The 27,818-nt window shown below is 50.3% G+C and overlaps 1 protein-coding gene across 2 annotated transcripts in view; it reads right to left on the bottom strand.

The window, feature by feature from the left end:
• Nucleotides 1–27,818, bottom strand: part of LAMB3 (laminin subunit beta 3) — a 52,360-nt gene that overhangs the window by 12,969 nt on the left and 11,573 nt on the right. For both annotated transcript variants that reach the window (XM_023730287.1, XM_004375193.3), the window contains 11 exons: nt 18,477–18,591; nt 17,861–17,934; nt 13,308–13,499; nt 10,922–10,985; nt 10,330–10,523; nt 6,996–7,116; nt 6,091–6,279; nt 4,163–4,318; nt 3,533–3,729; nt 3,040–3,151; nt 1,478–1,856 (listed from right to left, as the gene is read on the bottom strand). In XM_023730287.1, coding sequence (XP_023586055.1) covers nt 1,478–1,856; nt 3,040–3,151; nt 3,533–3,729; nt 4,163–4,318; nt 6,091–6,279; nt 6,996–7,116; nt 10,330–10,523; nt 10,922–10,985; nt 13,308–13,499; nt 17,861–17,934; nt 18,477–18,591 — 1,793 coding nt within the window. The remainder of the gene's footprint in view (nt 1–1,477; nt 1,857–3,039; nt 3,152–3,532; nt 3,730–4,162; nt 4,319–6,090; nt 6,280–6,995; nt 7,117–10,329; nt 10,524–10,921; nt 10,986–13,307; nt 13,500–17,860; nt 17,935–18,476; nt 18,592–27,818) is intronic.

The raw sequence follows: 27,818 nt of genomic DNA, 5'->3' as shown, positions 1-27,818 counted from the left end.
CACTAAAACATAGGAGGACTTTTGCCTTCCCCAGGACCAGCCATCCCCTTGGAGAAACTGCTGCTGAGCCAGGAGAAACAGATCTCCAGCACAGGCAACAGAAGGGGGAGCCCCCTCTTGGACAAGGGTTGGGAGTGCTGGGACAGTCTCCTTGCCGCCTCCGAAGGCGGGTCCTCAGTTTGGCCTCCATGAAACTCTCTCCTTCCTTGACTTGGGTGATGCTAACATTCCCGGTTCTCCTCCACCTCTCAGAGGCTGCTCTCCCTGCTCCTGGCTTCCAGAGGGGCATGACCCTGACCCCACGCCACTCAGCTCTCTTCAGGCTAATTTCAACTACCACTTCTGTTCTGGAGGCCACACCTCCCGCTGAGCTGCAGACCCCTTAGCCTCTGCCCACCTATCATCTCCCCCTGAAGGGGGTTCAGGATCTACCTGTCCAGGCCCACACCCACTGAGATTTCAGAGATTCCTCTCTTCCATGCCCTTTGCAGCCCCACCCACCACCAGGACCCCCTCCCTTTGCCTCGTATTCCTGCTCCTCCCAGCTCTGCTCAGGCCTGGAATGCCCTCCCATGCCGGCATGTCCAGACCCCTGGGTGTCTGTGAAGGGCCCACTCAACTTTGGAGACTTAAGGCACACGGCCTCCCTCACGAAGCCTTCCTGACCACCCTCCATAGCAGGCTGCCCTCTTCTGTAACATGTATCACATTACAGTCCCTGTTTACACGTCTGCCCACCACCCCGCCATGGGAAACTTTTGAGGGCAAAGACTATGTCATATTAATTTTTATATCCCCAACACCTAGCACAATGCTCGACTCCTAATAGATGTTCAAAAAAAAAAAAAAAATCCAGTGAGTGAATGAGTGAATGAATGAACCCCAACATTTGCTCTAGTTCCTCTGCCAGAGCCTACAAAATAAAGCTGCTATACGCCCGTGGGTGACCCTCAGGTGTCATTCTCCTCAGGCTGCCTCTTCCCTGCGGCCGATCACGCACCGGGACAGCTCTGTGCGCTCTCAGTCAGTCGGTGCTCATGGAAAGCAAACTAATTAGAGAAACTTCCAGAACCGAATGTCACTACAAAGCTTCCTCTGCTGGTGGGAGGGGCTGTGGGTGGGAACGCTTCTATCCCAAAGGCAAATGTAAGTTATTTTTGGAGCCGGTCTCTCTGATGGCCTCCACCTGGAAAGAACAGGGCTTGGGCCCGCGACCTGCATGTGCGGTGCAGCTCTGCCCTCTGTGGCCAGGAGGCTCTGCCATGTCACTTCCTGTGTCTGTTCCCTCACGGGCATGATGGAGGTGCTGACAGCCGCCACACTGACCTCGCACGGCTGCGGTGATCATGAAGAGATGACACGCATGAAGAGGCCCTGCAAGCTGTGAAGGGCTGTGCACGCGTAAGAGGGACAAGTGGGCCGTTGATAAGCCCATGAGGCAGAGCTCCCCTACCCACTGGCAGAGAAAGGGAATTACCTGATAGAGAAGATGACATTGCCCGCTTGGGTCACCTCCTGCTCTGTGACTGGGGAGCTGCTGAGAATGGCTTGGATCTGATCAATCTTGCTCTTCGCGTCCAGGATGCGGGAGGCCAGGCTGTGGCCCCCTAGCCCTGGCCCAGGCCACAGGCTGGCAGTGGCGTTGCGGAGGCCACGGAGGCGCAGGGCCTGCTCCCGGAGGTCAGCATCGTAGGTCTGGAAGCACGGGTGGCAGGCCACACACACCGGGAAGCGATCACAGTAGCCTCGCTGGCACTGGTCGCAGCGGGGCCCGCGCAAGCCGGGGCGGCAGAGACAGTGGCCCGAGGCCTTGTCACAGCCCGGACCCTCAGTTCCCCGGAAGTCACAGTCACAGGCTAGGGTCAGGAAGAAATGATGATCAGAGACTAGGGGTCAGGAGATGACAGTATCTGCAGGGGAGGTCTGACCTCAGGGTCCTTCTACGTGACTGAGAGTAAGAGACAGCAGCCATGGTAACGACAGTGAAGGCAAACACCAGGTTAGTGCCGACCGTTGCCAGGCCCCCTCGGTGGTGCGGATGGTTCGCTCTGGACTACCGCCAGAAGATTACAGCCAAGAGAGCCGAAGGAGCTCAGCCCAACTCTGTAACACGCGGGGTCACCCCGAGTCGGAATCGACTTTACAGCAACAGGTTTTGTTTTGATTTGTGGAGACTGTGTGCCGCCAGGTACTGCTCTAAATCACACACACACATACACATTAACTCATCTGATCTTCACAACCACGCTATACGTTTAAAAAAAGAATTGCTGTCATGTGACTCTGACTCATGGTGACCCCACATGCGTCCGAGTAGAACTGTGCTCCGCTGGGTTTTCAATGGCTGATTTTTTGGAAGTAGGTTGCCAGGCCTTTCTTCCGAGGTAGCTCTGGAAGGATTCGAGCCTTCACCCTTTCAGTCACCAGCTGAGTGCATTAGCTGCTTACCCCAGCCAGGGACTCCCTCTAGGAGTCAGCAACTCTTACTCTCCCCTTTTACAGATGAGGCAACCGAGGCACAGAAAGGCTAAGTACAACGTGTCTCATTCTATAGAGGAGGAAGCTGAGGCCCAAAGAGGGGAAGCGACCTGCCCAGAGTCACCGTGTGAGGCGGTGGCAGAGTTGAGCTGGAGCCCAGGCCAGCATAACCCAAGTCCTGCGCTCTTTCTACTGCATCAGACTGACTCTCTGCAAAACTGACATATACCTTTCCCCCTCAGGACCCACTTTCTCCACTTATGAAGTGGGGGGACGTGTCTTCCCCTCCCTATCGCTGCCCTGGAGAGGGTTCTGGAAATTGCTCTTCCTAAGGGATGCTGCAGAAAAGCAGCCACCTGCTATGGGGCCTGGTTTCTGCCCCAGGGGCTGGGAAGACACAGACTGGCCAGGTATGGACAGCAGTCGAGGGGAAGGTCGCGCTCAGGGGGCTGCCGGCCCACACCACACGTCAGTACACGGTGTCCTCACCTACGACAGCCTGCACGCCCCTGCCGTGTGCAACACGTGCTCATCCTCCCACCTCCCTCAGTGACAGCATACCCTGGCACCCGGCGGCCACGTCTCCATAGGTCTGGTCTGGACACTGACGGATGGCTGCGGCGCTGCAGGTCAGGCCCCCAAACCCTTCCCGACAGGGGCACTGGCCTGTGAACTGTGGGTGGAGGGGAGGGTCTGTCAGGGGAGCTGCCCTCACAGGCTCCACCTTGCCTGGTATGGGGGACTGTGTCCCAGATCCCTGGTCAGCAGACAGAATGCAGGGCCACCGCTGACTGCAGAGCCAGTGTGCCCCGAAAGGCTCCCTCTCAGAAACAAGCCTGAAGTCAAAGCCCAGACTGGGCCCTGCAGAAGGTGTGGCAAAGATGGTATTGCCAGAGCTGAGAGCCACAGAGGGAGGGGACATTTGGTGGGCTCCCCAGAAGGCCCAGCCCTGACTCTGCCAAGTCCCAGAAGGGCAGCGTAGGGTGAGAGAGAGGAGCTGGTAGGCAGGACCCCTCTCCTGGGGGGGGGGGCAGCTCCACCCAGTGCCTTGTACCTGGTTGCACTGGGGGCTGAGGGAGTTACGCGGGTCACAGACACACGGCTCACAGCCCCGGCCGCTGGCCAGCTTCCAGTGGTAGGGCGCGCACTGGTCACACTTGGGGCCCACCACGTTGGGTAGACACAGGCAGCGCCCACTCTCTTCATCACATGGCATGTCTCGCCGGGACCCCAAGATGTTACAGTCACAGCCTGCAGGAAGGAGGGCTGCTGAGAGGGACACCCCACGGAAAACTCACCCCCAGAGGACAGACACCTAGGGAGTGGGCCCAGCCCAGGAAAGGAACTAGGAAGGGCCATTCCCTCCACATAACATGGCCAGTTCTCAGGCACTGCACTTCCCTGCCTGTCCCAGCCACCTGACAGCTTAGCAGCCTGCCTCCCTGCCCTCCCTTGCTGACTCAGTCCACCTCCCCAACCTGGGCCCCTGCTGCCACCTGCCGGAGGCGAGTGCCACAGCACCTGGTGCTGGGGGAGGAGAGAAATGGGACCTCAGGCACATCCCCACTGTCTACCCTGGACTGGGGTTTCTTCTAGAGAGAGTACAGTGAGCAGAACAAGTCATGGGTCGGGTGGCCCCCACGCAGCTGCCCTGCGCCTGCAGGCCAAGCCCGCCCCCACTCACGGTGGCAGCCCTGCGGGTTGGTGTAGGTGAGTCCAGTGAAGCCCGGCTTGCACAGGTCACAGCGCTCTCCCTGCACGTGCTCCTTGCACACGCACTGCCCGCTCACTGGATCACAGGGAGCCTCTGGCACCGCCCCGTCCGGGTCACACTCACAGGCTGAGAGACGAGAGCAGCAGCAGAGTGGGACGAAGAAGAAACGCTGAGGGTTAAGAGCTGATTCTAGGTACCAGAAGCCTGAGTTCAAGTCCTTGTTGCACCACCTACTGGACGTTTACCTTAGTCAAGTTACTTCACCACCCCCCACTCCCTGCCTCAGTTTCCTCATCTGGAGGAATACAGTCCTCACAGGCTTCCTATGAGGAATAAATGTAACGAATGTGGAACAGTGCTTGGCACTTGTTAACTACTATAAATGTCTTTTTGGCTTTCATTATTTATTGAGTTACCACTATGTGCCAAGAACTGAGATGAGCACTCTCACATATTGCATTATTTAATCCTTTTGATAAGCCTGAAGGTTGGGTATTAATATCCCCATTGTATAGATGAGAAAACTGAGGCTCCGAGATCTTAAAGAACTTCCTTAAGGTAAGTGGTGGAAACAGGGGTCAAACTCAAGTCTGTCTTACTCTTTCCATAGACAAATAATATCAACAGGAAGGGGCCTAGCCTGCCCCAACCCCACTTCGAGATCTCTTTTATACCTTTCAAAACACAAAACTCCTCCCAGCAAGTTTTCCCTGATTAAACCTGTCCCAGCCAGATTGCTTCAGTCCAGTTCGCTTTCTCCTATATGAACTCACTGGCACTTGTGGACATGGTAAGTCACCCCTGGGTGTTTCATTACATTACATTCATGTGTTCAACAAACATTCCTTAAGCATCAGTTATTTGCCATTTGGTCATTGTGCTGGGGCCTGAGGATGTAAGGCAAAATCCATGCCATCAAGGAGTTCTCAATATTGGGGAAAACAGAAAATAAATAGCAAACCTCATTTATATGGTAAAGGCAATAACATGCACATGGATAAAGCGAACTTGAAAGGTACGTAGGCATTTGCAGGTGGGGTCGTGGGAAGGGAGGGGGACCGAGGCAATCCATGTGCACAAATCATGTAAGTAGATAACAGTGTGGCGTGTCCCAGGAAGAATGAGCGGCCACAGGCACCTAGGTATTCCATGGAGGAGCATCAGCAGCCCCACCAAGCATGACCTTGCATGCCACGCGCAGAGTGTGGATTTTATCTCCAGGTGGTGGGGAGCCCACCGAGGTTTGGGAGCGGGGCACTAACATCATCGGATTTGTGTAGCAATCTTACAGGATCCTGCAGGATAGAGGACGGCCGGACAGGGAGGGACCAATGGCTGCAGGATCAGAGCTGGCCCACTGGTCCCAAACCTGCTCTCTTCCCTCATGCCCTCTTGTTCATGGACCCTCCCAGTTATTGCCCCTCCCAGTCCCCATTAGGAAGATCACCCGACACCCTCTGTCCCTTCCCTAGTGCGGGTATCAGAAGTGGCCTGGCCCTTTCTTCTTTAAAGACTGAAGGAGCTCGGCTGCCCCGCCCAGTTCTCCTCGCCAAATGGGCAGTGGCGCAAAGAGGCGCTTGCTCACGAGTGTTATTTTCCTCCCTCCTCCCCGTCCTCTCTTTTTTCATGTGTGTGTGGCTTATTATCAAATGTTCGCGTGTTCCTTGGTGGCAGAAACTGTATTTTATATTTGTTTTTTTTCTCTCCTGTGCCCCAAAATAAGGGCTACATATTGATCGATTGACTGACTGGTGGTCCAGAGAAGTTAAGTGACTTGTTTAGAAGTGCACAGCTAAGTTGAAACAGTCACTCCCAAGTCCCGACCCTAACCAACCCTCTGTGCTCCCTGTAGGCCCATGTCCCAGTGCAGATGGGGGTGAGGGACAGCCCCTACTCACGGATGCAGGCCTCCTGAACCGGGGCACCAGGGCGCCGGTTCCGGAAGTAGTGCAGCTGGCAGCGCTCACAGTTCTTGCCCTCCGTGTGATCCCGGCACTTGTCACACACGCCTCCATGAGCCCCCTGGCTGGCTGCAAACACAGCTGGGTCGAAGTGGCATGTCTCTGAGTGACCATTGCAGTCACATCCTAAAACAAAGAGTGCCAGGCCTGATGTTCCTTCCGCAGCACTGCTGCCGTCCACAGAGCACCTTCACAGCGGCTCCCTGGCAGTTCAGAGCAACTCTGCAAGGTGCCTTCTCAGGGCAGGGAGAGAGGGAAATGAAGGCCCGATTTATATCAGGTTAAAAAAACCAGTTGCTGTCGAGTTGACACCGACTAACGGCAACCGCATGTGTGTCAGAGTGGAACTGTGCTCCATAGGGTTTTCAATGGCTGATTTTTCATAAGTAGATCACCAGGCCTTTCTTCCGAGGTGCCTCTGGGTGGACTCGAACCTCCAACCTTTCAGTGAGCAGCCGAGCACAGTCAAGCATGTTAACCATTTGCACCACCCAGGGCCTCCTATTTAAGGTCACGTGACCAGTAAGAAGGCAGAGCGGAGGAGAACTCAGACCTCCTAACTCGCAGTGTGGGGATGAACCTGAGAACAGTGACCAGGCTGGGCCAGAGAGAGACAGACCTCAGGCCTGGCTGAGGAGAAGGATGGGGACAGTGCGGATGCCTCCCAAACTCTCTCCATTCCCAGAGAAGAACAGGGGCTTAAATTGCAGGCGTATAATTAGATTTAGATTTAAATAATAAAAAGTAGATTCTCCCTGTGTCCCAGCTGAGGACATTGAGGCCCAGAAGGGCCAACATCTGTCCCAGACCACCAAGGGGAGGAGGTGATCCTAGACTCCTACTCTGGCATTCATGGGGGTCCTGGTCATCTGCAGGTCTCCAGGGCCGGTCATTGTAGAAGGGTGCACAGTGGTCACAATTGGGGCCTGCGGTGTTGTGCTGGCAGACGCAGACATCATGGACCTAGGAGAAAGGTCATCAGTAAAAATTACCGAAGGGAGGTCTCAGGGGTACAGCTGCCCTCTCCCCTGAGCCTCCAGCGCACCAGTTAGGGCCCAGCTTAGGCTCCAGCCTGAGCAGGATACTGTCCCTAAAGGCCCAGCCTTCATTCAGCTCGTGACACTGCCTGTCTGCCCTGCTGTGTACATGCACACGTGTCCACTCAGCTTGGGACACTGCCCGTCTGCCATGCTGTGTGCATGCTCTATTCCTCTGGCTAGATTTTTAAAAGTTGGTTCCCGGTACTTGGACACCGTCATGCTTCCCAGCCTAGAAGGTGCTCAGACACCCTTGTTGGTAAGTGATTCTAGAAGCTTGTAGGTCCTCTGAGATTTACATCCAACAGTCTATGAATGCAGTTGTTTGGTTAATGAGACTGTTATAATGAATTGTTACTAGACTTAGTAAGGTATAAAAATAGAAGAGCTGTTGTATGCTAATTGCCTTCCAAACTAAGCCCAATACCCTGGGCCTGGCACTCAAGGGCATGGACCAAGTTTGCCCCCATTCTTCCCTCACTCCCTCCTAAGAACACAGCCAGACACAACTTCCAACTGCTCTCCATCCAAGCCCACCTTCTGGCCTTTGCTGTTTTTCCTTTGGCCTGGAACTCCCTTCTCTCCATGTTCACCAGCAAAATCCTGCCTGTTCAGGATGGCACCTCCTTCATTAAGCCTGCCCTGGTATCTCTAATTCCATAGATTGAAACCTGGGCTTCTCTTCACTGGGGAGCTTTTACAAAACACCAGTACAAGCTCACACCAAACAAATCCACACAGCTCTCAGGGAGGGGCAAGGTGCGGGCCCACCGTTGTTTTTGTTTGTTTGTTTTTGGTTGACAATAGATTTTATTGTTTTAGAGCAGTTTTAGGATTACAGAGAAATTGTGCCGAAGGTACAGAGAGCTCCCTGTCTCGCTGCACACAGTGCCTCCTATTATTAACGTCTTCCATTCCAGTGCTACACTTGTTACAATCGATGGACCAATACTGATACGTTGTTATTAGCTGAGGTCCACAGCTTACATGAGGGCTCACTGTGTGTTGGACAGTCCTACGGGTTTTGATAAATGCATAATGTCATGGGTCCAACATCACTGTGTTACACAGAAGAGTTTCACCAAAAAACAAAAAACCAAACCCATTGCCATCAAGTGGATTCTGACTCACAGTGACCCTATAGATCAGGTAGAACTGCCCCATAGGTTTTCAAAGGCTGTAAATCTTTACGTCCGCAGACTGGCACATCTTTCTCCCGTGTATTGGCTGGTGGGTTTGAACCACTGACCTTTTGGTTACCAGCCGAGTGCTTAACCACTGCACCACCCTGAGCTCCACCTATTCATCCCTCCAGCCCTCCCCTGAACCCTCTTCCGGAAGGTCATATAGCGGGGATGAGTGGTGAGTCTATCTTGCAGCCAGATGTGAGGCCCGCGGGGCAGGGCACGCGCTCTCCCTCCCCTGGCTCCCATGGCACTCTGCGTTCCTCGGGTGCCCACTGTCCTACTTTGTCGTAGTGGTTTGTCTGGGGGCCCTGAGGACCTCCCACTCCCGGAGCTGGACTCACACCGGGCTCCCCTGTAGCCTGGGCAGGAGCTGGCCCTGAAGTGAAAAGAATGAAGCTGACTGCATGCTCGTTTCACCTGCGTTTCCCTCCCAGGCCACTTAACATGATTTCCTCTTGCCATCTACCAACAGGGCACATATCATGTCCCCATTAAGTTGACAGAAGAGACCCTGGGCAGTGCAAATGGTTAATGTGCTCAGCTGCTAACTAAAAGGCTGGAGGTTCGAGTCCACCCAGAGGTGCGTCGGAAGAAAAGTCTGGTGATCTACTTTTGAAAAATCAGCCATTGAAAATCCTATGGAGCGCAGTTCCACTCTGACACACATGGGGTCACCGTGAGTCAGTGTCAACGCGACAGCAACTGGTTTTCTTTTTATGTTGACAGAGGAGCCCTCTGCTTCTTCAACTAAGATTCTCGTTCCTCTACCAGTAGTTCTTAGGTTTGGTCTCACAGCAAAATGTCCTCATTAAACAGGAAATTCTCAAACTACTGGTCTGGGCATTGACTTAGCATCTGTGCTAGACTTTGTCTCTCACCCTGTCCTGACCTCACCACTCAATAAAGACTCCTGAATCAGCCGCTTTCAATCCTGCCGATATGTTAGAATTGCCTGGGGGCTTTATGAGCCAATAAGAGACCAAGATGTCATTCAACCTGTGAACGGATAAACGAACTGTGGTCTGTCTGTATAATGGACTGTTACCCACTGATAAAAAGAAACGAGCTATTAAGCCATGGAAAGACATGGAGGAACCTTAAATGCACATTGCTAAGTGGAAGAAGCCAGTCTGGAAACCTACACAGTGTGTGATTCCAACTATCTGACATTCTGGAAAACGCTAAACTATAGAGACAGTTAAAAATCAGTGGTTGCCAGGGGTTCAGAAAAGGGGTGGAGGGTGGATCCAAGGGCATTTTGGGGGCAGTGAAACAATTCTGCATGATACTGTAATGGTGGACACAAGACAATACCAGTTGTCAAAATCCACTGGGCTGTACCCCACGAAGAACGAACCCTAACGTAAACTACGGACTTTAGTTAATAACAGTGTATCGATTTTGGCTCATCAATTGTAAAAAATGTACCACAGGGAGGCAAGATGGTAATAATAAGAGGAACTGTGTACAGGCAAGAGAGGGTATGTGGAAACTCTGTACTTTCTGCACAATTTCTCTATAAACCTAAAAATCCTCTAAAACAATAAAGTCTATTTAACAACAACAACAAAACACTGTAATTCTACATTGTGTCTGAGGGTAGGGGTTTAGTGTCTGGGCACTGATTTTTTTATATGCAGACAGGATTGAGAAGCCTAGCCTTAACCACATCTAACACTCACGCACCCACACACCTGCACACCCACACATCCCCACACCCCTGCACCCCCACACATCCCCATACCCCCACACCCCCCACACTTACTTACATGTAACTGAAAATAAAATCATCCCAAACCATGAAGTAGGTCTAAGGAAGTACTACAAAATTCTGGTTTTTGAAGTGATGATAACTTAGATTCTCTCTTTTTTTTGCTATTGAAACATTAGATAATTGAAGTCTTAAATGTAGTGCTCTCCCCTGCTGCAGCCCTTCCCACCAGGGCTGTCACCTGCACAGCAGTCGAGGGGCCTGCGTGGGCTCCAGGTGCAAGGGCGCAGCGGTCAGCGTGGCCATGACAGAAGCAGCTACCCTGCAGGCGCAGCTGGGATACTGCGTAGTAGGCGCTGGGCGGGTGGTAGCCTCTCTGGGGCATGGGGGCCAGCCTGGTGAAGTTGATTCTCAAGTTCGTGATCTCCCCTAGCTCTGAGAAGGGGCAGAAAACAACGAGGGAGAGGGTTGGAGAAGGGAAAAGAAAGAAAGTTAGAGGTAAATAGTCTCCTAGAGCAAGATGGTTAAGAAAAGAATTCTGATCTCACTATTCCTTCCTCCCTGGCTTCATAAAGTTATACTATGGACAACCGTCCCCAGCCCTCGGCCTCAGACAGTGTCCTGTTGTCTGGGGAAAAGACACCCCCAACTCAGGGTTTCTGAATATTGGGCCACCACAATACCCCTATGGGGTAGGCAGGGGAAGTATTAAATCCCCAACCATGCTGACAGAAATACGAAGACCAGGAAATGTCCATGACTTAGGTTCCAACCCCGCTTCATTCCTCATGCCCACACTGAGTCCCACAGGCTAGAGGAGTAGTCACACTGACCTTGAATCTTCTGACTTTGAGTTGCTGGAATCCCAGAGGCTAAATCCAGGATATTAAGTTGGACCTGCAGAGAGAGGGGAAAGGGAAGAACTGAATAAGAGGTCAACAGTGCACAGCTCAAAAGAAGTCCTTTCCACTGAAGGTCCCGCCCTCCCCATCTTACTCAAAGGTCCTTCCTCCCTGGAACCTGAGATAGACCGTGGATGGGAGGTGGGCCAACTGCCCTGGAGAAAGGAGATGAGCCCTGGGCCCTAAAGGAGTCTGACAGTGTGTGTGTGTGTGTGTGTGTGTGCAACCTCTCCTCTTCAATTAAAAATATAGGTATCCCAAGAATTTACTGATATCCTTGGGTCAGAAGTTGTGATAAGATATATAATTCATACACAAGGGATTGCAAAAAAAATAAAACAAAAACCATTGCCATCGAGTTGATTCTGACTCATAGCAACCCTATAGGATAGAGTAGAACTGTCCCATAGCGTTTCTAAGTCTGTAATCTTTACAGAAGCAGACTGCCACATCTTTCTCCCACAGAGCAGCTGGTGGGTTCGAATCGCCAACCTTTCGGTTAGCAACTGAGTGCTTAACCACTGCGCTACAAGGGGCTAGGGGATGCTAATTTTCCCGGGACTAAGGATGAATGAAAGGGTATAGATCCCTGGGTACACAGATATAGTGACTGACCACAGCCCTCTGGACCTCCCCAATTTCAACTATATATATTTTTTTAATAAAAACCACTCATTAGATATGACTTCATCCTGGAAAGAGTTTTCACATCAATCCTCCAGAAATGAAGAAAGTCCTTTTGTTCTGATCTGGGGTCTGGAGAATGTGGTTAACATAGATTTGGATAAGGACATGACCAAGGAGGAGCTGTTAGAACTGAAGGAAAGAGATGCATTATCCAGAGGGAGGGTGTCACTCTGAGCCCTCAGTCCAGTGAGAGCTACTCTGAGGGTTCACTGAGCCTGTGCCACAGAAAGAAGAAAGGAAAATATAGCCTCAGTCTAGGGGCAGGAGAAAGCAGTTATGAAAGAAATACACCTACCCCTCACTTATCAACATGATTAGGTTCCAAAGACCAGGTTGTTATGCAAAAATTGGCATTATGTGAAAATGGAGGATGACCACATCAAATCACAAAATGGAGGATGACTACATCATTACATAACTGCTGAATTACATCATCACATAACTGCCGAACCACTGAGAATCATGGCCCAGCCAAGCTGACACATAACCTTAACCATCACAGCCAGTGGTACTCTCACCTTGTACCTCGGCATTCATTACTGTCAGATGTACGTCATTACTGCACAAAATAGTTGTATAGCAGATTTTTTACTATTGTCCTAAATGTGAAATGCCGGATAACGAGATCACTGAAAGTGAGGAGTACGTGTAAAAAAATTAGACTCAAGTTGAGAGGTTTAGGGGAGAAACATTCTGAGATGTTTCTAGAGGCAGGTTCTCATTTCTAGCTCAGGGTTTAAACCCAGGTGACCTTTAGCTGTGGGTTATGCCTGAATTACCCACAAGGACTTTGTTGTCATTGTTACCTGCCATTGAATCTGCCCCCGATTCATGGCAAACCCATGCATGGCAGGACTGGACCACTGTGATCCATAGGGTTTTCATTCTCTAATTTTCAGAAGTAGATCTCCAGGCTTTTCTTCCTAGTCCATCTTAGTCTGGAAGTTGTACTGAACCCTGTTCAGCATCATAGCAACACACAAGCCTCCACTGACAGAGGGGTGTCTGCACATGATGTGCACTGGCAGGGAATCGAACCCAGCAGGGAATTCTACCACTGAACCACCAATGCCCCCAAGGACTAGGACTGGGCTAACAGGTGGATTAAACCTGAAAAGTTCAGTCTTGCATTAAATTCTACCAAAGTGAAATCGGTGGATAAATTAAATTTGTGTGATTTGCTCACTTGTAGCTAACTAACCATCCAAAAGTCCTCACACTGGAGTAAAGTTGATTTTACCCTGTCAGCTACAGGGATGTGCCAACGAGCTGTGGGGGAAGAAACTGTGAGGAAGAGTGAGGTTGGGTTATGCAGTGGACTCAAGATGTTTCTAAAGTGTCCCTACTGGGCAGCAAACAGATGAACAGCAAATGTTTTGAGGGTGGCCAGAGGGGTCATCACTGGAGAGTTTAGGAAAGACAGTAGGGCGAGCTGACCAAGGGTGTTCTCATCTCTTCTCAAACCGACTTCTGGGTTGGACAGTGAGTCACTGAGGACCACCATCTGTTGAGGGGTGAGGACAGAGCCTCTGGGGTTGGGAGAGAGCCCTGTGTGAGTGAGCACGTGAGCAGTGAGACACCAGGGACCTCTCCCCATGCTGACTTTCACAGACCAGGCCCCTCTACCTACCTTGCCTCCATTTTGGTGCCCGTTAGGCCTCTGAGGGAGGGAATGGCACCGAGCTTCCTGCCACCTCTGAGGCTGGCCCTGGTGCACCCGGGGGAAGGTGGAAGTGCAGTCAGCAGCCAGGTACTGGTACACCTGCCAGGTCTTGCCGAAGTCCGAGGAGCGCTCAATCAGCATCCCGGCGGGCAGAGGCCCCTGTGGAGACATGGGCAGGGTGGGGGCCCTGAGTGACTGAGGGAGGCGAAGAGCTGGCATTGTGCCCCCCAGGGCTATGGTCACAGAAACAGGTTCCTAAAGAAGTGCTGATGGCTCCTGAGACCCACATGAGTAAGGAAAAAGGGGCCGAGAAGGAGCCAGTGGGTTCTGCCTGGCAAACCACAGGCCATGGCAGGTTTTCCCTAGGGGAACCAGGGAAAGTAATAGAAATGAGATCTCCTTTCTAGAAGACATGTTCCTAGCTCAGCCTGCCACACGGGCCTCCAGGCCAGAAAATTCTCTTGCTCCTGCACTACCCATAGCCAACAATTTTTCATCCCTGTCAGCTCTTGGTTCTGTCCACTGCCGTAGTTTAGCCATGGTCATCCTGAGCTGTATTACTGCAACAGCCTAGAACTCATATCCAGCCTCTGTCCTGCTCCCTCCAAACCACTCTCCCCACTTCACCAAAGAGATCTTCTAAATGGTTAGTGGATCACACTGATCCCCTGAATGAGACCCCTCAGTCCATCCACACTAGCCGAAAGATGAAACACAAGCTCCTTCGCATGACATACTGTCTCCCTGCACTCTCTCCCTTGGTGATTTCTCAGGGCTTTGGATGGTGCCTTCAGCGGACTGCTCCCAGCTGGCACCTGCAGGTTCAGAAACCCAACCTCCAAAATAGGTCCAGCTTCCCAAATCAGGTCCATTGTTAGAAATAAACTGTGTCTCCCAAAAAGATGTATTGAAGTCTTGGCCCCTATAACTGTACATGTGACTCTGTTTGGAAATAGGGCTTTTCTTTTGTTGTTTATGAGTTCAATCAGAGTAGGGTAAGTCCTAAACCTAATCACTTCTGAGTTATAAAAAGAGCAGACAGACACCGAGACGCACACAGGGGAAGACCATATGAAGACAGACACACACGGCAGATGGACCTAGAAGCCCAGGAATGCTAAGGATTGCCGTGGCTACCAGAAGCTGAAAGAGACAAGGAAGAACTTGCTCCTAGAACCATGCCCTGAATTCAGACTTCTAGCCTCCAGAACTTTGAGAAAATACATTTCTGTTCTTTAAAGCCACCCATTTGTGGTATTTTGTTATAGCAGCACTAGGTAACTAAGACACCCATCTCTCCAGCTTCTGTGCCACCATGCTGTCCAGGCAGCCGCCACCTCCTCCCAGCTCTTGAAGACCCTCCCCCCTGACTTCCCCTTGTTCACTCTTACTTCAGTCACATCTGTCACCACACAGAAAGAAGTTACTTTTTAAAACATAAAATTGGCCGTGTCCCACCTCTGCTAAAAACTACCCAATGGCTTCCCAGGATTCTTGAATGAAATTCAAACTCCTGATGGTGGCTGAAGTTTGCCCTGTGCTACCCGGGCCCTGTGCTACCTGGGCCCTGCCTGTCTCTTCACCTCATTTTGTGCCACTGTTTGCCTCCATCTCTACCTGCAGCCTGAGTGAGCCCTCGGTCATACCAAGTCCATTCCCTCCTCAGAGCCTTTTCTCAGACGTAGCCCCACTGACCATCAAGTCCTCCATTCCACCAACTTGTTCCCTCCTCAGAGCCTTTTCTCAGACGTAGCCCCACTGACCATCAAGCCCTCCATTCCACCAAACTTGTTCCCTCCTCAGAGCCTTTTCTCAGACGTAGCCCCACTGACCATCAAGCCCTCCATTCCACCAAACTTGTTCCCTCCTCAGAGCCTGTTCGCAGACGTAGTCCCACTGACCATCAAGCCCTCCATTCCACCAAACTTGCTCCTCCTCAGAGCCTTTTCTCAGACGTAGCCCCACTGACCATCAAGCCCTCCATTCCACCAAACTTGTTCCCTCCTCAGAGCCTCTGTGCATGTTGTTTCTTTCACCTGGAAGGCGCCTTCACCTGGTGGTTCCTACTCATCTTTTGTTCCCAGCTTCAATGTCACTTCCACAGCGAGATCTTTTTATACCTAAAGTGCATTCTTCTGTCCATGCCTACCCACCCCACATCATTATTTCTTATCACAGCAACTTGTTTGTTTCCTTCATAAAAGTCACCACAACTTTCCATTATTTGTTGGTTCCTGCTTTTTGTTCTTCTCCCACTAGACCAGGGTTTCTCACTACTGACATTTTGAGCCAGATATTCACTGTGGGAGGCTGTCCTGTGCATTGCAGGATGTTTAGCAGCCTGGACTGTGCCCACTAGATATCAATGGCACTTCCACCGCTGTGACAACCAAAAATGTCTCCAAACCAAACCCAAACTAAACCCGTTGCTGTCGAGTCGATTCTGACTCATAGTGACCCTTCAGGAGAGAGCAGAACTGCCCCATAGGGTTTCCAAGGTTGTAATCTTTATGGAGGCAGACTGCCATGTCTTCTCCCACAGAACAGCTGGTGGGTTCGAACTGCCAACCTTTCAGTTAGCAGTCAAGTGCTTAACCACTTTGCCACCAGGGCTCCTTCAAAAATGTATCCAGACACAGCCAAATGTCCTCTGCAGAGGCAAAATCACCCCTGCTGAGAACTGCTGGTCTAGACTGTAGCCCCCCCCCAATCTGTCTTAGTCACAGTTACATTCTCAACTGCATCTATCACATAGTAGGTGCTTGTGCACATTTGCTGATTGAATGGGTGAATCTCTAGTCTGCTCCGTCCTGCTGCCACCATTTATATCTGTAAACTAATCTGTCACTGGTCTACAGCCCTCTACTCCTCACCCTCCACCTCCACCATAGACACATTTTACCCTCCACAGCCTATGTGCAGCCCCTATGTGCACCCTGTCCCCAGTTACACACCTTCCTTCCTCTTCCTGCTGGCCTTTGCACTTGCTGCTCTGTTTGCCTGGAATGAAGGCCATTCCTGGTCTATGAGGGTTTATCTTCCTCTGGGTACAATCTCTGATCTCCCAAGTCAGGCCAACTGAGATGCCCCCCTCTGTGTCCCTAGCACCTCTTCTTTTCAATTCCACAGCCCTCATCATACTTTCTCACTATTGTTTCTGGGTCTGTCATATAAAGCATATAAAACATACAAAGCAGCTTGAGGGTCATAATTTAGTTTTATCCATCCTTTTATCCTGAATATCTGGCACCAAGCCTAACATATAACCAGGGTTCAATATGTAGCATGGATAGACAAAGAAATGCCTGGGTGAGTGATAACAAGCAATGAGACTATTGAACAGTACCCATCCAAATGAATGTTGCCCTTCAAAGGTCTCACCTTTAGAGGCTGGGCATGTATTCAATGACGCTGGCATTTAGCAAAATGCTTTTGATCTTTTCTTGGGACAAGCCTCTTAGAGCAACTTCCTCAGTCACAGGAAAAAATAGGTTTTATTACTTTTTATTTACAGTTCATTTTAACTCTTGTGAATCATATCACCCTTCCTGATCATCTGATCTTATTAGCCAGTCTCGATGCTTAAACTGTTGACCATTTCTGCGGAGAGAATGAAATCAAATCTCTAGGGGTGGGGGGAGGAGGAAGGATGTTCTGCCACAAATGAGTGAAAATATTCCCTCCAAAAGGAGTATATCAGAAGACTATTCTAAAAGTGGTTTCCTAAGTCACTTTGAGAAGTAATAGCACTGAATGAGTGGATTGCCCACCAAGGGGGCTGCTCCAAAAGTGTATCTTGCATAGACAAGTTCATGGCTGTGTGCTAATCTAGAAATCTCCAAGATCCATTCCAGCTCTCAAGTTCTGAGTCTCTTCCGTAACTGTGACTTGTCAGAAATCCTTTGGACAACTGAGTATCTGCAAAGTTATGAAAACACAGTCTACCAATAATGTATACCTATATGATAAGCAACCAAAAAAAAAACAAAACCAGTTACTATCAAGTCAATTCCAACTCATGATGAACCTATGTGTATCAGAGTAGAATTGTACTCCATGGAGTTTTCAATGGCTGACTTTTCTAAAGTAGAGTGCCAGGACTTTCTTCCACGGTGCCTCTGGGTAGACTCAAACCTCCAGCTTTTTTGGTAGCACCCCCCAGTGTGTTAACTGTGCCACCCAGTGACTCCATAATAAGCAACTAGGCCTAGTAAAATTGGTACTTGGCAGAGCTGAATTATTTAGATGGGGTGAGTGTAGGGGGGTGCAGGAAGAAGATATACAACCACTGCACAACCAAGACAGGGAGCCTGGAAGTGCCACTGTTCTCTTGGCAGTGAGGCCTCTGCTGTCACCATGATACAGGCTCAGGGTGAGAGTAACACCAGCCTGGAGAATGGAGATCCACCCAGCACGTGATGCCAGCATGCCCAGCCTGGAGACACAAGGACACTGTGCTCCCCACTTCTTGAGGGGCCCAAGTCCCACTTCCTACCCACTGCCCTCCCCAAGAAGCACACCTTAAAATCCATCATGATGTCCTGAAGCTGGAACTTCCTGTCCAGGTCTAGCTGCAGAGAGACAGGGTTCATATCTGGAAGGACAAAAAGTAGTAACATTAAACCAGAGACTTTCCCCCTTCCCAGCCCTGAAGAAGGCTCTGGGTTAGTACCGGCTCTAGGAGGTCATACACTCTCTAACCCTGACTCTCTGATCTCCCTCCCGGAGAGGAATGATGCCAGTATATTTCTACTTAAGTCATCTATTCAAGACCCTGTCTGTTCCTGTCAAACTTCCTTCCTACTATTACTCAATATCCCTAATACCTTGAAGAGTTTCAACGTGTCTGTTCAACACAGTCCTGTTCCCAAAGTTCAGTTCCTTCCACAGGCCCGTTGTAATTAAGTCGCGTGAAATAAATCATTCCTCTTCTCACGCTCTTTCCTTAACCTCTAATAAACCCTTCTACCGACGCCATCCGACCGAACCCAAACATAGAAGTGCTTGTCAACCATCTTTGTCCCACCGCCATAAGAAATGTCTGGGAAGCCCAAAGCGTTCCTGGGCACCCTCCATCCATCCCCATCCAATGGAAGCTGTCAGAAGTTTGGGCCCCTGTAGGTGGCAGGCCCTCACCATTCTGTGACTGCCACCAGCGCATGGGGCCCGAGGATGATGCCACATTCTCCACTCGGTGACTGTTGTAATTATGAGGCAGCCTGGAGTCACACTTGCAGCATTTCATCTGCCACTGTGGGAGAGAGAAGCAGGAGAGACTCAGAGGCACAGCCCTGATGGGATTCTCCCCTTGTATCCTGAGAGCCCAGAGCATTCCCTCAGTGCGAATGCTAACCTTGGTAATCCACTGATTTCATGAATAAACATGGGAGGATTAACGTCATAGAACAGGTCTGTTGGTCATTTTCCAGTTTAATCCCTTAGTATTCCTCCTAATACCTAGCTAAGTAAATAGATGGTGTGATTGGGGAGAGGTGTGAAGTGGTGGAAAAAATAATTCTGGTCCGTGACACTGCCTTGAGGTGAAACAGAAGTAGAGTGCTAAGGGCAAAAAGAAGAAAGTAAGACAAACACACTTTTCAGCACCTACTAGGCAAGGGCTAGAAAGTTTTATATCCTATCTCATGTAATCTGGGCAGCCTCAGGAATACTAGGTTTCTAAGGACCGGGGAAGAGGACACCAAAAATGGCCAAGAGGGGTGAGGAAATTCCTTGTCGGTCCTGGCTGTGATTCTCCCCCAGGCTCAGTTTTCACTGGGGGTTTTGACTGGGGGTTGGAAGACTCATTCATTCCCTCAACAAATATTCATGAGCATGTACAATGTGTCAGACACTGCTCTGGGCTCTGGACACACAACAGTGAACACAACAGAGACCTGCCCTTGGGGAGCTGACATTGTATTGACATTTAGGTGATCTCTAAGGCCTTCCAGCATTGACACCTGGGACGTGAGCATCCGTCACAGGCTCGGCCCCTCCCTATGCACAGGAGAGTAGCTTAGAGTCTGTAGCCAGAGAAAGCTCTTTGGGTGAGTAGCCCACAGGCCAGGAAGGCACAGGGCAGAGGGAGTCTGCAGCCATAGGGCTGAGGGCAGAGGCCCTTCCCCATGAAGATCTGGGCTCACGTGGACAGCCAAGGGGGAACCAGCCTCACTGAGGAGGTCCCTAATAACCACCCTTCCCTGGCCTGAGCCCATCCCCACAGTGAGCCAAGAGGGGGAACTGAACCCCATGGGCTCCACAGCAGGGCAGGTATCGCCAAGAAAAAGAACATGGCCAGAGAGGCCACAAGGCCCTGATTCTTTGAGTCGGTACCTGTGCACACACCCAACGTAGAGACACGCATGATCCTGTCCCAGCTCCCCTGTGTGAAACACATGACATCTACGTTTTGTCTAAGTAACCATCATTGCAAACTCTGTGCCCAGCTTAAAGAACACTGCTCAGAGGGCACCAGATTCACCCACAAGGAGAGGCAAGGTCTGGACAACAACCCCCCTAGCCTGCTGGTCCTTCTGGGTAGGCGTGACTGTACCTATCACAAGATGCAGGCCTGGCTTTCCCCTAACCCCACTCCCCAGAACGAGGGGCAGCTCTGGTAGCCTTCCCCGAGAACTCCCAGCTCCAGGGAAGGGAATAAGCTAACTGGGCCGATGCCTTAGAACAGGTGGTGTCTGCTGAATTGAACTGATTCCTGGCAGCCCCATCCCAGAGAGACTGAGTGAATATGTGCTGCCAGGATCTTGAGATCTAGAAACTCCCTGCCCACACCCATGTGCCACCTCCACAGCTGGCGAAGTGTGGAAGAGTGAAGAGCCCAGAAGGGGAGCCAGGAGTCCTGGCTCCATACATCTCTGCATCCCACCCCACTTCCCATCTCTTACCTCGTCTGCAAACTAAGAGAACCGTCACCTTTCCTGGTGCTTGGAGATGTCCTTGTCATGTCCATCGAAGCTTTATTAAACACCAATTCTTTGGGTGTTTAATGCTCAACTAGTGGCTGATACATGTGCCTCCACTGCCCACCTCCCCTCTACTGTCACTGTCCATCCGCTCACCCTGCCCTATTATTCCTTATAGCACGTATCTCCACTTGACATGCGATGTATTTACCCTCTGTTCATTTATTCATTGTCTGCCTCCCCCATGCAATACTCCACGAGGGCAGAACATTGTTTTTGACCCGTTATTCCTCGAGCTTAGAACAATAATGCCTAGCACACAGTAGGCCCTCTATGAATACTTACTGAATGAATAGTGAATGCTCAACAACTGCTAATTATTTTCATCAACATTATTGCTAGGCATTCCCTTCCTACGCTCAGGGCATTTATAAGGAGGAACAGGGGAATGCTGAGGTAATAAAATGTCAGTACTAAGTGGCTGAGGGTCTACCATGTGCTGGGTATGCATTAGGTACTTTCAATACAATAACTTATTTAAATCTCACAACAACCCTCTTCCCATTTCACAGATAAGAGAGCTGAGGCTCAAAAAGACTACTTGGCTTTCCTATGGTCGAATAGCCAGTGTCAGAGCCAGAGAGGGTCCCTTTCCGCTTCCCCCTCCCTCCCTTTCATCTGCTCATTTCCACTAGGAAACCAGCTGACCCGAGCAAGCACCAGACATTGTGGGAAGCATAGTGAAGGGTGGGAGTCTCTGTCTCCCCCAGTGGGCCCCAAAAGGGCTTGGCCTGACCCTAAAGCTGACCATGGAGAGCGCAAGGCAGAGACAGCACTTTGGGCAGAGAGTTGGCTTCTCGGGCTAACGCAGTCTAGGTACCACAGAGCCGAGCCAAGCCAGCTGCTGGCACACCTGAGCACTTAAAGTAGACCTTTCTGAGCAAGATAAGACTCTTGCTAGAACTGGACTCCCCTCTAGAGCCCTATTTCAGTCCTTCTCCCCTCTCTGGCCAGCCTCTAGGGGCAAATTTTTCTACTCCCTGACCTCTGTCTGCACTTAGCACATGTCCTGAAGAGTGACAAGGGCCAGCTGCCTTCCGGCCGCCTGTCACCAGAGCTCTCCCCAGCTCTGCTGGGAGCTGATCCCAGCCGGCTTGCTCTCCAGCCAAGTGAGTGCCAGAAACAAGGCGCTTTCTTTCCCTGGGCCATGGGATCCAGAGCTAGACCAGCGGCGGCGTAACCTCAGGCTGGGGAAATGCCCTTGATGCTCCCAAACGATGGACTATTATGTAATTATTAAAAATATTGCTTAGAGAATGTTTTTAATTGCATGGGGAAATGCTTACATAAAAATGTTCATAAAGTTGGGCATAAAATTCTAATATGCATTATGATTTCAAATATATATTTTTCAAGGAATAAAAAAATGGAAGTAAATACACCAATATATTAGGCTGAACCTATGAAATTACTGATATTCAACCATTTCGACCTATAAAAATGGCAACTACATAGTGTCCAACCAAATATCTTGGGGGAAGGGAGCTATAGGTGATTTTTTCTCATATATATATATATATATATATATATATATACACACACATATAAATATATTCCAAATTTTACATCTTGAACATATAGTAACTTTTATACCAGGAAAATAAACATTATTATAAAACAAAACAAAAACGTCCAAGGTGTTCAGCATGGGCTGGTTGCCCTGCCTCCTCTGCTTCCCAGGAGGGGTCTGGAGGTGCCCCCTGCCTTCTCCACCTTCCTTCCACGTGTGCAGGCACAGACGGAGGGATCAGATGCCTTATGAGCTTAAAAACTATGTGCTGCTTAGCATAGTAACACAGCTAAGGAGGGATTTATCTCAGCCCGTAGAGACAGGCTAAGCCAGCTGGCTTGGGACAGGTATTTTAAGAAGCTCTGCTTGTCAGCCAGCTAGCAGGATGAAGGCCTGAAAACAGACGCTTACAGCAGAAGCCTGCAGGAAGACAAGCTGTTTATTGCTATTTTCCCTCTGGGCCTCAATTTCCCTTTCTATTTTATTCTCGTGTGTTTATACGAGTGTGTGTGTGTGTGCGTGTGTGTGTGTGTGTGTGAGACTCTCAGCGAGAGTCTCTCTGCTTCCCGTGTGTTACGTGCTTCCATCTCTTCCTGAAATGGAAGCTGTCAGCTGGAGCTGCCTCCCTCTCTGGGGTCATTTGGCCAGAGAGCTGCTGGCTGTGCTACCTCAGAGACACAGCATTATTATCTAGTCAGCCTGACAGGCCTCCAGCCAGTCTGACTCCTGCTTGCTCTCCAGCTGGAAGGGCTGGGCCTTCTCCCTTATCTTGGAACTTTCTAGAAGCTCAGCAGTTGAGCCAGAAGACAAACCCTCCCAGAGAGCTGGGGAAGGGCACAGGAGAGAGCCAGAGGCAGCAGGAGCCGGGCCTGCAGTGCAGATGGGTGCGAAGGGAGGCAGATGCACACTGAATCCCTGTGGTTTTGCAGAACACAGAGCTAATTCCAGGGGAAAAATAGGAAAACAGGCTCTGGTTATACATGGCCCAGGTCCCTCCCATAAGTGAGCCAGGGGGTACAGTTACCATCTAAGGAGCTATAGCGAGGGTCGTGGCCACCAGCCAGGGCCAAAAGCTATCCAGCCGCCTGCGAGAAAAGACGGTTCCTTCACTTTCAGCTTCCTCAGTGGTAAACGCAGGGGCTGGATGAGATCATTAAGCTCCTTCTGGCTCTCACATGCTGTTAGAATTCTCCCTTATGCCAGCTTATCAGTCCAGAAGTTAAAGGCACTCCCAGCAAGTATGCAAAGGAAGCAACAGAAAAACAAGATATTGGCCAGATGCTGTCCTGGAGCAACACTTTCCCAGCAATGAGGGGAGACGGAGAAGAGGCTGTGATGGTTGGTTTTGTGTCAGCTTGGCAGGCTCTAGTGCCCAGCTCTTTAATCAAACACTAATATAGGTGCTGCTGTGAAGGTATTTTGTAAAAGCAATTAATATTTACCTTTTGCTTTCCTCTAGTAGCACCCTTGCCCCCCAGTGTCCCACTCCATTTGTTTTCTGTCCCCTCAAAAGTTACTAATTGTGGATCTAACTCTCTTGGAACCCTGTGCAAAAGTCATAGCTACTTTTCTGATAAACAACCCTGGCTAAGTAACTGAACCAGTTGCCCTCAAGTTGTTCTCACTCATGGAGACCCCATGTGTGTCAGAGTAGAACTGTGCTCCATAAGGTTTACAATGGCTGATCTTTCAGAAGCAGATCTCCAGGCTTTTCTTCCGAGTTGCCTGTGAGTGGACTTGAACCACCAAACTTTTGTTTAGCAGCCCAGTACATTAACCGTTTGCATCACCCAGGGACTCCAGCTGAGGTATGGATAGTGGATAAAAGATTGACTTGGTGCCCTTACCAGAGGTGTTGGCATTTTAAGCAAGAAATTCAGCAATGCTTTATACAAAAGAGTGAATCCTCAATAGTAAGAGCTTTGGAAGTTTCAGATTTGTTTAGAGCTCACAGTAAACAGGAGAGCAGACATCTTGATCAGAGACAGGTGCTAAGGCTTTTGTGGGTGCAGGACAAGGATCACAGTATATATATGAACGCATCCTCCGTCCACACATAAGCCTGACTGAAGGCCAAGAAAACAGACAACCGCTAAACAAAGAAAGGCTATAGTTGCTGAGGTCTGTGCACAAGAGCGTGAGCACGTGTGTGTGTGGTGTGCGTGTGTGTGCGTGTGTGTGCGTGTGTGCGCGTGTGTGTGTCTATGTGTGTGTACTGCAGAGGAGGGACCTCCAACTGGCTACTGCTTCTCAGCTAGTTTCCAAGAGATAAAAATGACAGTTGTTTTGTTTACACAGTTAATTAACCTGGGGAACACACTGTGCAAGACTGCCATTAAGGCAAAAGGGTAATTAGGTCTTCTCCAGAAAGGGAGGGGATGGGTGGATAAATAAAGCATTTAGGGAAGCAGACACAACATTGGAGGAGACATTTTGGGGAGAAGAAATCAGGGCCGGAAGGTTTCCAGGTGAAACCCACTGGTCTCTGAGGAGCGTGCCCCAGCCAGAGATGACTGAAGGACATGGCTCAGCCCCGAGAGACTCTGCTAGACCTTCAGGTTACACACATGCCCAGTCGGCTCTGAGAAGCAGGCGGAGGCATCAACACCGGAACACCACTAAAGGTTGATAAGCCCAGCTCTTTCATGTCATAGATGGGGAAGTGGAGGCCCAGAGAGGAGCTGTGAACTTCACCAAGTCACACACCCATCATAGGTGTCAGAAAGAGGGCCAGAACTAGAGGCTCCATCCCTAGTCCAAGGCAACATTGCCAACCATGACTGCCTTGGGATTCTCCAACAGCCTACTGCAAATCAATGGAGTCCCTGGGTGGCACAAACAGGTAAGCATTCGACTACTTACCGAAAGGTTGGCGTTTCAAACCCACCCCGAGGGTCCCCGGGAGACAGGCCTGGCGATCTGCTTCCAAAAGTCACGGCCTTGAAATCCCTATGGAGCAGTTGTCCTCTGCACACGTGGGGCCACCAGGAGTCAGAATCAACTCGACGGCAACTAAGAACACCAACACTGCCAATCAGAGAGGCAGAGAGCAGGCTAGCCCAAGGGCAGGCTGCTCTCAGTGAGGTACATGAGTGTGTGTCCTGGCCAGTGAAGAAACGGTCAAAAGCACGGTTGTCAGAGAGGGACAGCCTCTGCATGCAGACCCAGCTCCCAGGAGGCGGTGCGACACGGAGGTAATGGAATATTTAGCATCTGTCAGGCACCATGAAAGGTCCTTGGGTGGCTCAGTTTTTGCTTGGCTACTAACTGAAAGGTTAGCAGTTTGAGCTGTGGAAGAAAGGCCTGGTGATCTACTTCCATAAGATTACAGCCATTGAACACCCTTTGGGGCATAGTTGTGCTCTGACACACACAGAGTCGCCGTGAGTCAGAACTGACTCGACAGCAGTGCGTTTTAGGCACCATGCTGGGGGTCACTTTGCACATCCTTTCATCAGCCCTCCCCATAACTCATCTCAGTGGGTGCTATTTTTACTCCTGTCTTTCAGATGAGTGACTGAAGCTCAGGGAAAGCATGGAGAGAGAACAAAGGTTCATCCATGCCTTGAGCTTTAGGGAAGGAGGTGTAGTGAGCTCACCCAGAAGTTAGCTAGGAGCTGGCAGCAAGAGAACAAGTGGAGAGGGTCCTTTGGGTAAAGAACAGCCTGGGACCAACCCCAGACAGTTAATGGGTAGCCAAGGCAGGCAGGCTCAGAAGGGCAAAGGGAAAGGAAAGAGGAGGGGCCACAAGGCAAAGCTGGCCAAGTCCTGTCCATTACAAAGGTTGCAGCATGGACCCAAAACCCACAGAAGCAAGCCCTCAAGGCGAGCAGGACTGAGCCACCAAGACCGTATCGGGCAGAGGCAGCAACAGGAAAACAGGCTAAGATTGCCCACAATAGAGGCGGAGCCCCACTCAGAAGTGGGGAGCAGCGAGAGAGTCCTCACTGCTCCTGTAACTCCTGCCAGCTGAGTCACCCTGTTAGTGAGCTGGGGTGGAGGAGGGAGGGGGTAGAGGGAGTCACACAGAAATGTCCAGGAGTCATAAATCCCACTGTGCTGCACCCTGCTATCAGCAGACAGGCAGCGGGTGCTGGTTGACTGTGCACTGGGTTCAGGGCTCGCCGTGCCCCTCCGGCATGGAGATAGAACAGAAGCAAGAACCAGAGGCCTTGGCTCAAGAGATGGGGGTGGGGGTGGGTAGGGCTGGCCGACAGGGGAGGAGGAAAAAGGGGCAGAGAGGGACTGGTAACTTGGCTCTGTGACACTCCACCCAGCGGTGGCCATCCAGTACCACCCCATCTATAACTACTCAGAAAACAGAACACCTACATGGTTCTCTCAGAAGTTTGGAGTCCCAGCACATGCCCAAATCCTCCAAAGTCAGGCTCATGGAGATCCCAGCAGACATTTCATGAGGTATTGTGAAAACTAGTGGAGACGACTTATACAAAACCCTTTGTAGGATGCCTGGTGTACCTACTATGTGCTTGATAAATGATAGCTGCTATTAGTATCATTTAATAATAAAAAAAATTAAACTTAAAAACTGAAATGTTAACTGAATTAAAATCTCCGTTGCTAATTTTTATCACACAGCCACCACTGCACCCGGAGAGCATTCAGGGTACACCCCATAGAGGACAAGAAGGGAGACTCTTGTGCTTTTAGTTTATGTCTAATTGCTGGCCACCAATGGCCTTTGAAATTCCCTGGGTGGCACAAATGGTTTACACTTGACCACTAACCTAAAGGTTAGAGTTTGAACCCCCAGAAGATTTACAGCCTATCTCTGCCCAGCGGTACAGTGGAAGACAGACCTGATGGTCTGCTTCTGTTAAGATTATAGCCAACTGTTATTGTTAGAATAACTGATATACTTAGTATCCGAATATATCATTCCTTGGGAAATTAAAGTCTGCAGCTTCCTCTCTTCAATAATCTGATTAAATTAAAAAAGGAGTTGGTTAAAAAAAAAAAGAAAAAGATTACAGCCCAGAAAATCCTATGGAGCAGTTCTACTCGATAACACATAGGGTCACCATGAGTCAGAACAGACTTGACTGCAACTAACAGCAATGGCCTATGAGACGTTTACAAATCAAGCGAAAGGGAAAGAAATGAAACAAGATGGAGAGGTAGAAGGCAGGAGGAGAGAAGTAACTTCTCAGCAGCCTACTTATTCCTAAAGAATGCTGGAGCAGAGAGGGACCTTGAAGGCCATCTCATCTAACCCTCACTGACAGAAGGGGAAACTCAGAGAGGTCTGATACCTTGCCCAAGCTCACCCCACAATTTAGTGGCAGACTGGGGGCTACACCCCACATCCCCACACTCAGGATATCCCATTCTCTACTCTTTCCAAGAGCCTCTATGGATGTATTTCCCCTGTATAGGGGAGAAAAAAGTAGCAATGGTTGTCAGCTTTCACAGCAGGAAAACAGCTGACATTTATACATCCCCTGGCTTACAAAAGTCTAGACTTCTCTTTTGCAAGCACCCTGTTTTGCTCTCAGAGGACTGCTTAAGAGCAGGGAAGCCATTTGTCTCCCTGAAGCAGCTAACAGAGGCAGAGGGCAAGTTAGAGTGCAACCAAAAGCCCCAGGCCTACAGAGACAGAGTGTGCAGACAGGGCCAGTCCCAAGGCACAACCCAGCATCCAGCATCTGACCTCTCCTTGCTTCTCCTCCCAGAAAGTGGGTCAGCCTGAGCAGGAGAATCAGCAGAGGTCTCCCCAAAATTTTCAGACATGGTCTCACTGGCTCCAGATTTTTGAGGAGTGGGAAGGGAGCAGCTAAAATCATTCTATTGCCAACCCCGAGAGTATGGTCCTCAGACACCCTTTTAGCTCAGTGGTGAAGTTACCTCCGAGGTTCACTGTTCAGCCTGGGAGTCGACAGCCCCGTAAAACCAAATGAGACTAACGAGGTACAGGAGTCCAGTGACGAGGGCCAGAAGGCAGAAGGGGACAAGGAAGTTGGTGATAGG

The sequence above is a fragment of the Trichechus manatus genome, unplaced genomic scaffold (assembly GCF_000243295.1).
Source record: "Trichechus manatus latirostris isolate Lorelei unplaced genomic scaffold, TriManLat1.0 scaffold00035, whole genome shotgun sequence".
NCBI lineage: Eukaryota > Metazoa > Chordata > Mammalia > Sirenia > Trichechidae > Trichechus > Trichechus manatus.
The sequence above is the reverse complement of the archived record's forward strand: the minus strand, read 5'-3'. Positions and strand labels throughout refer to the sequence as shown.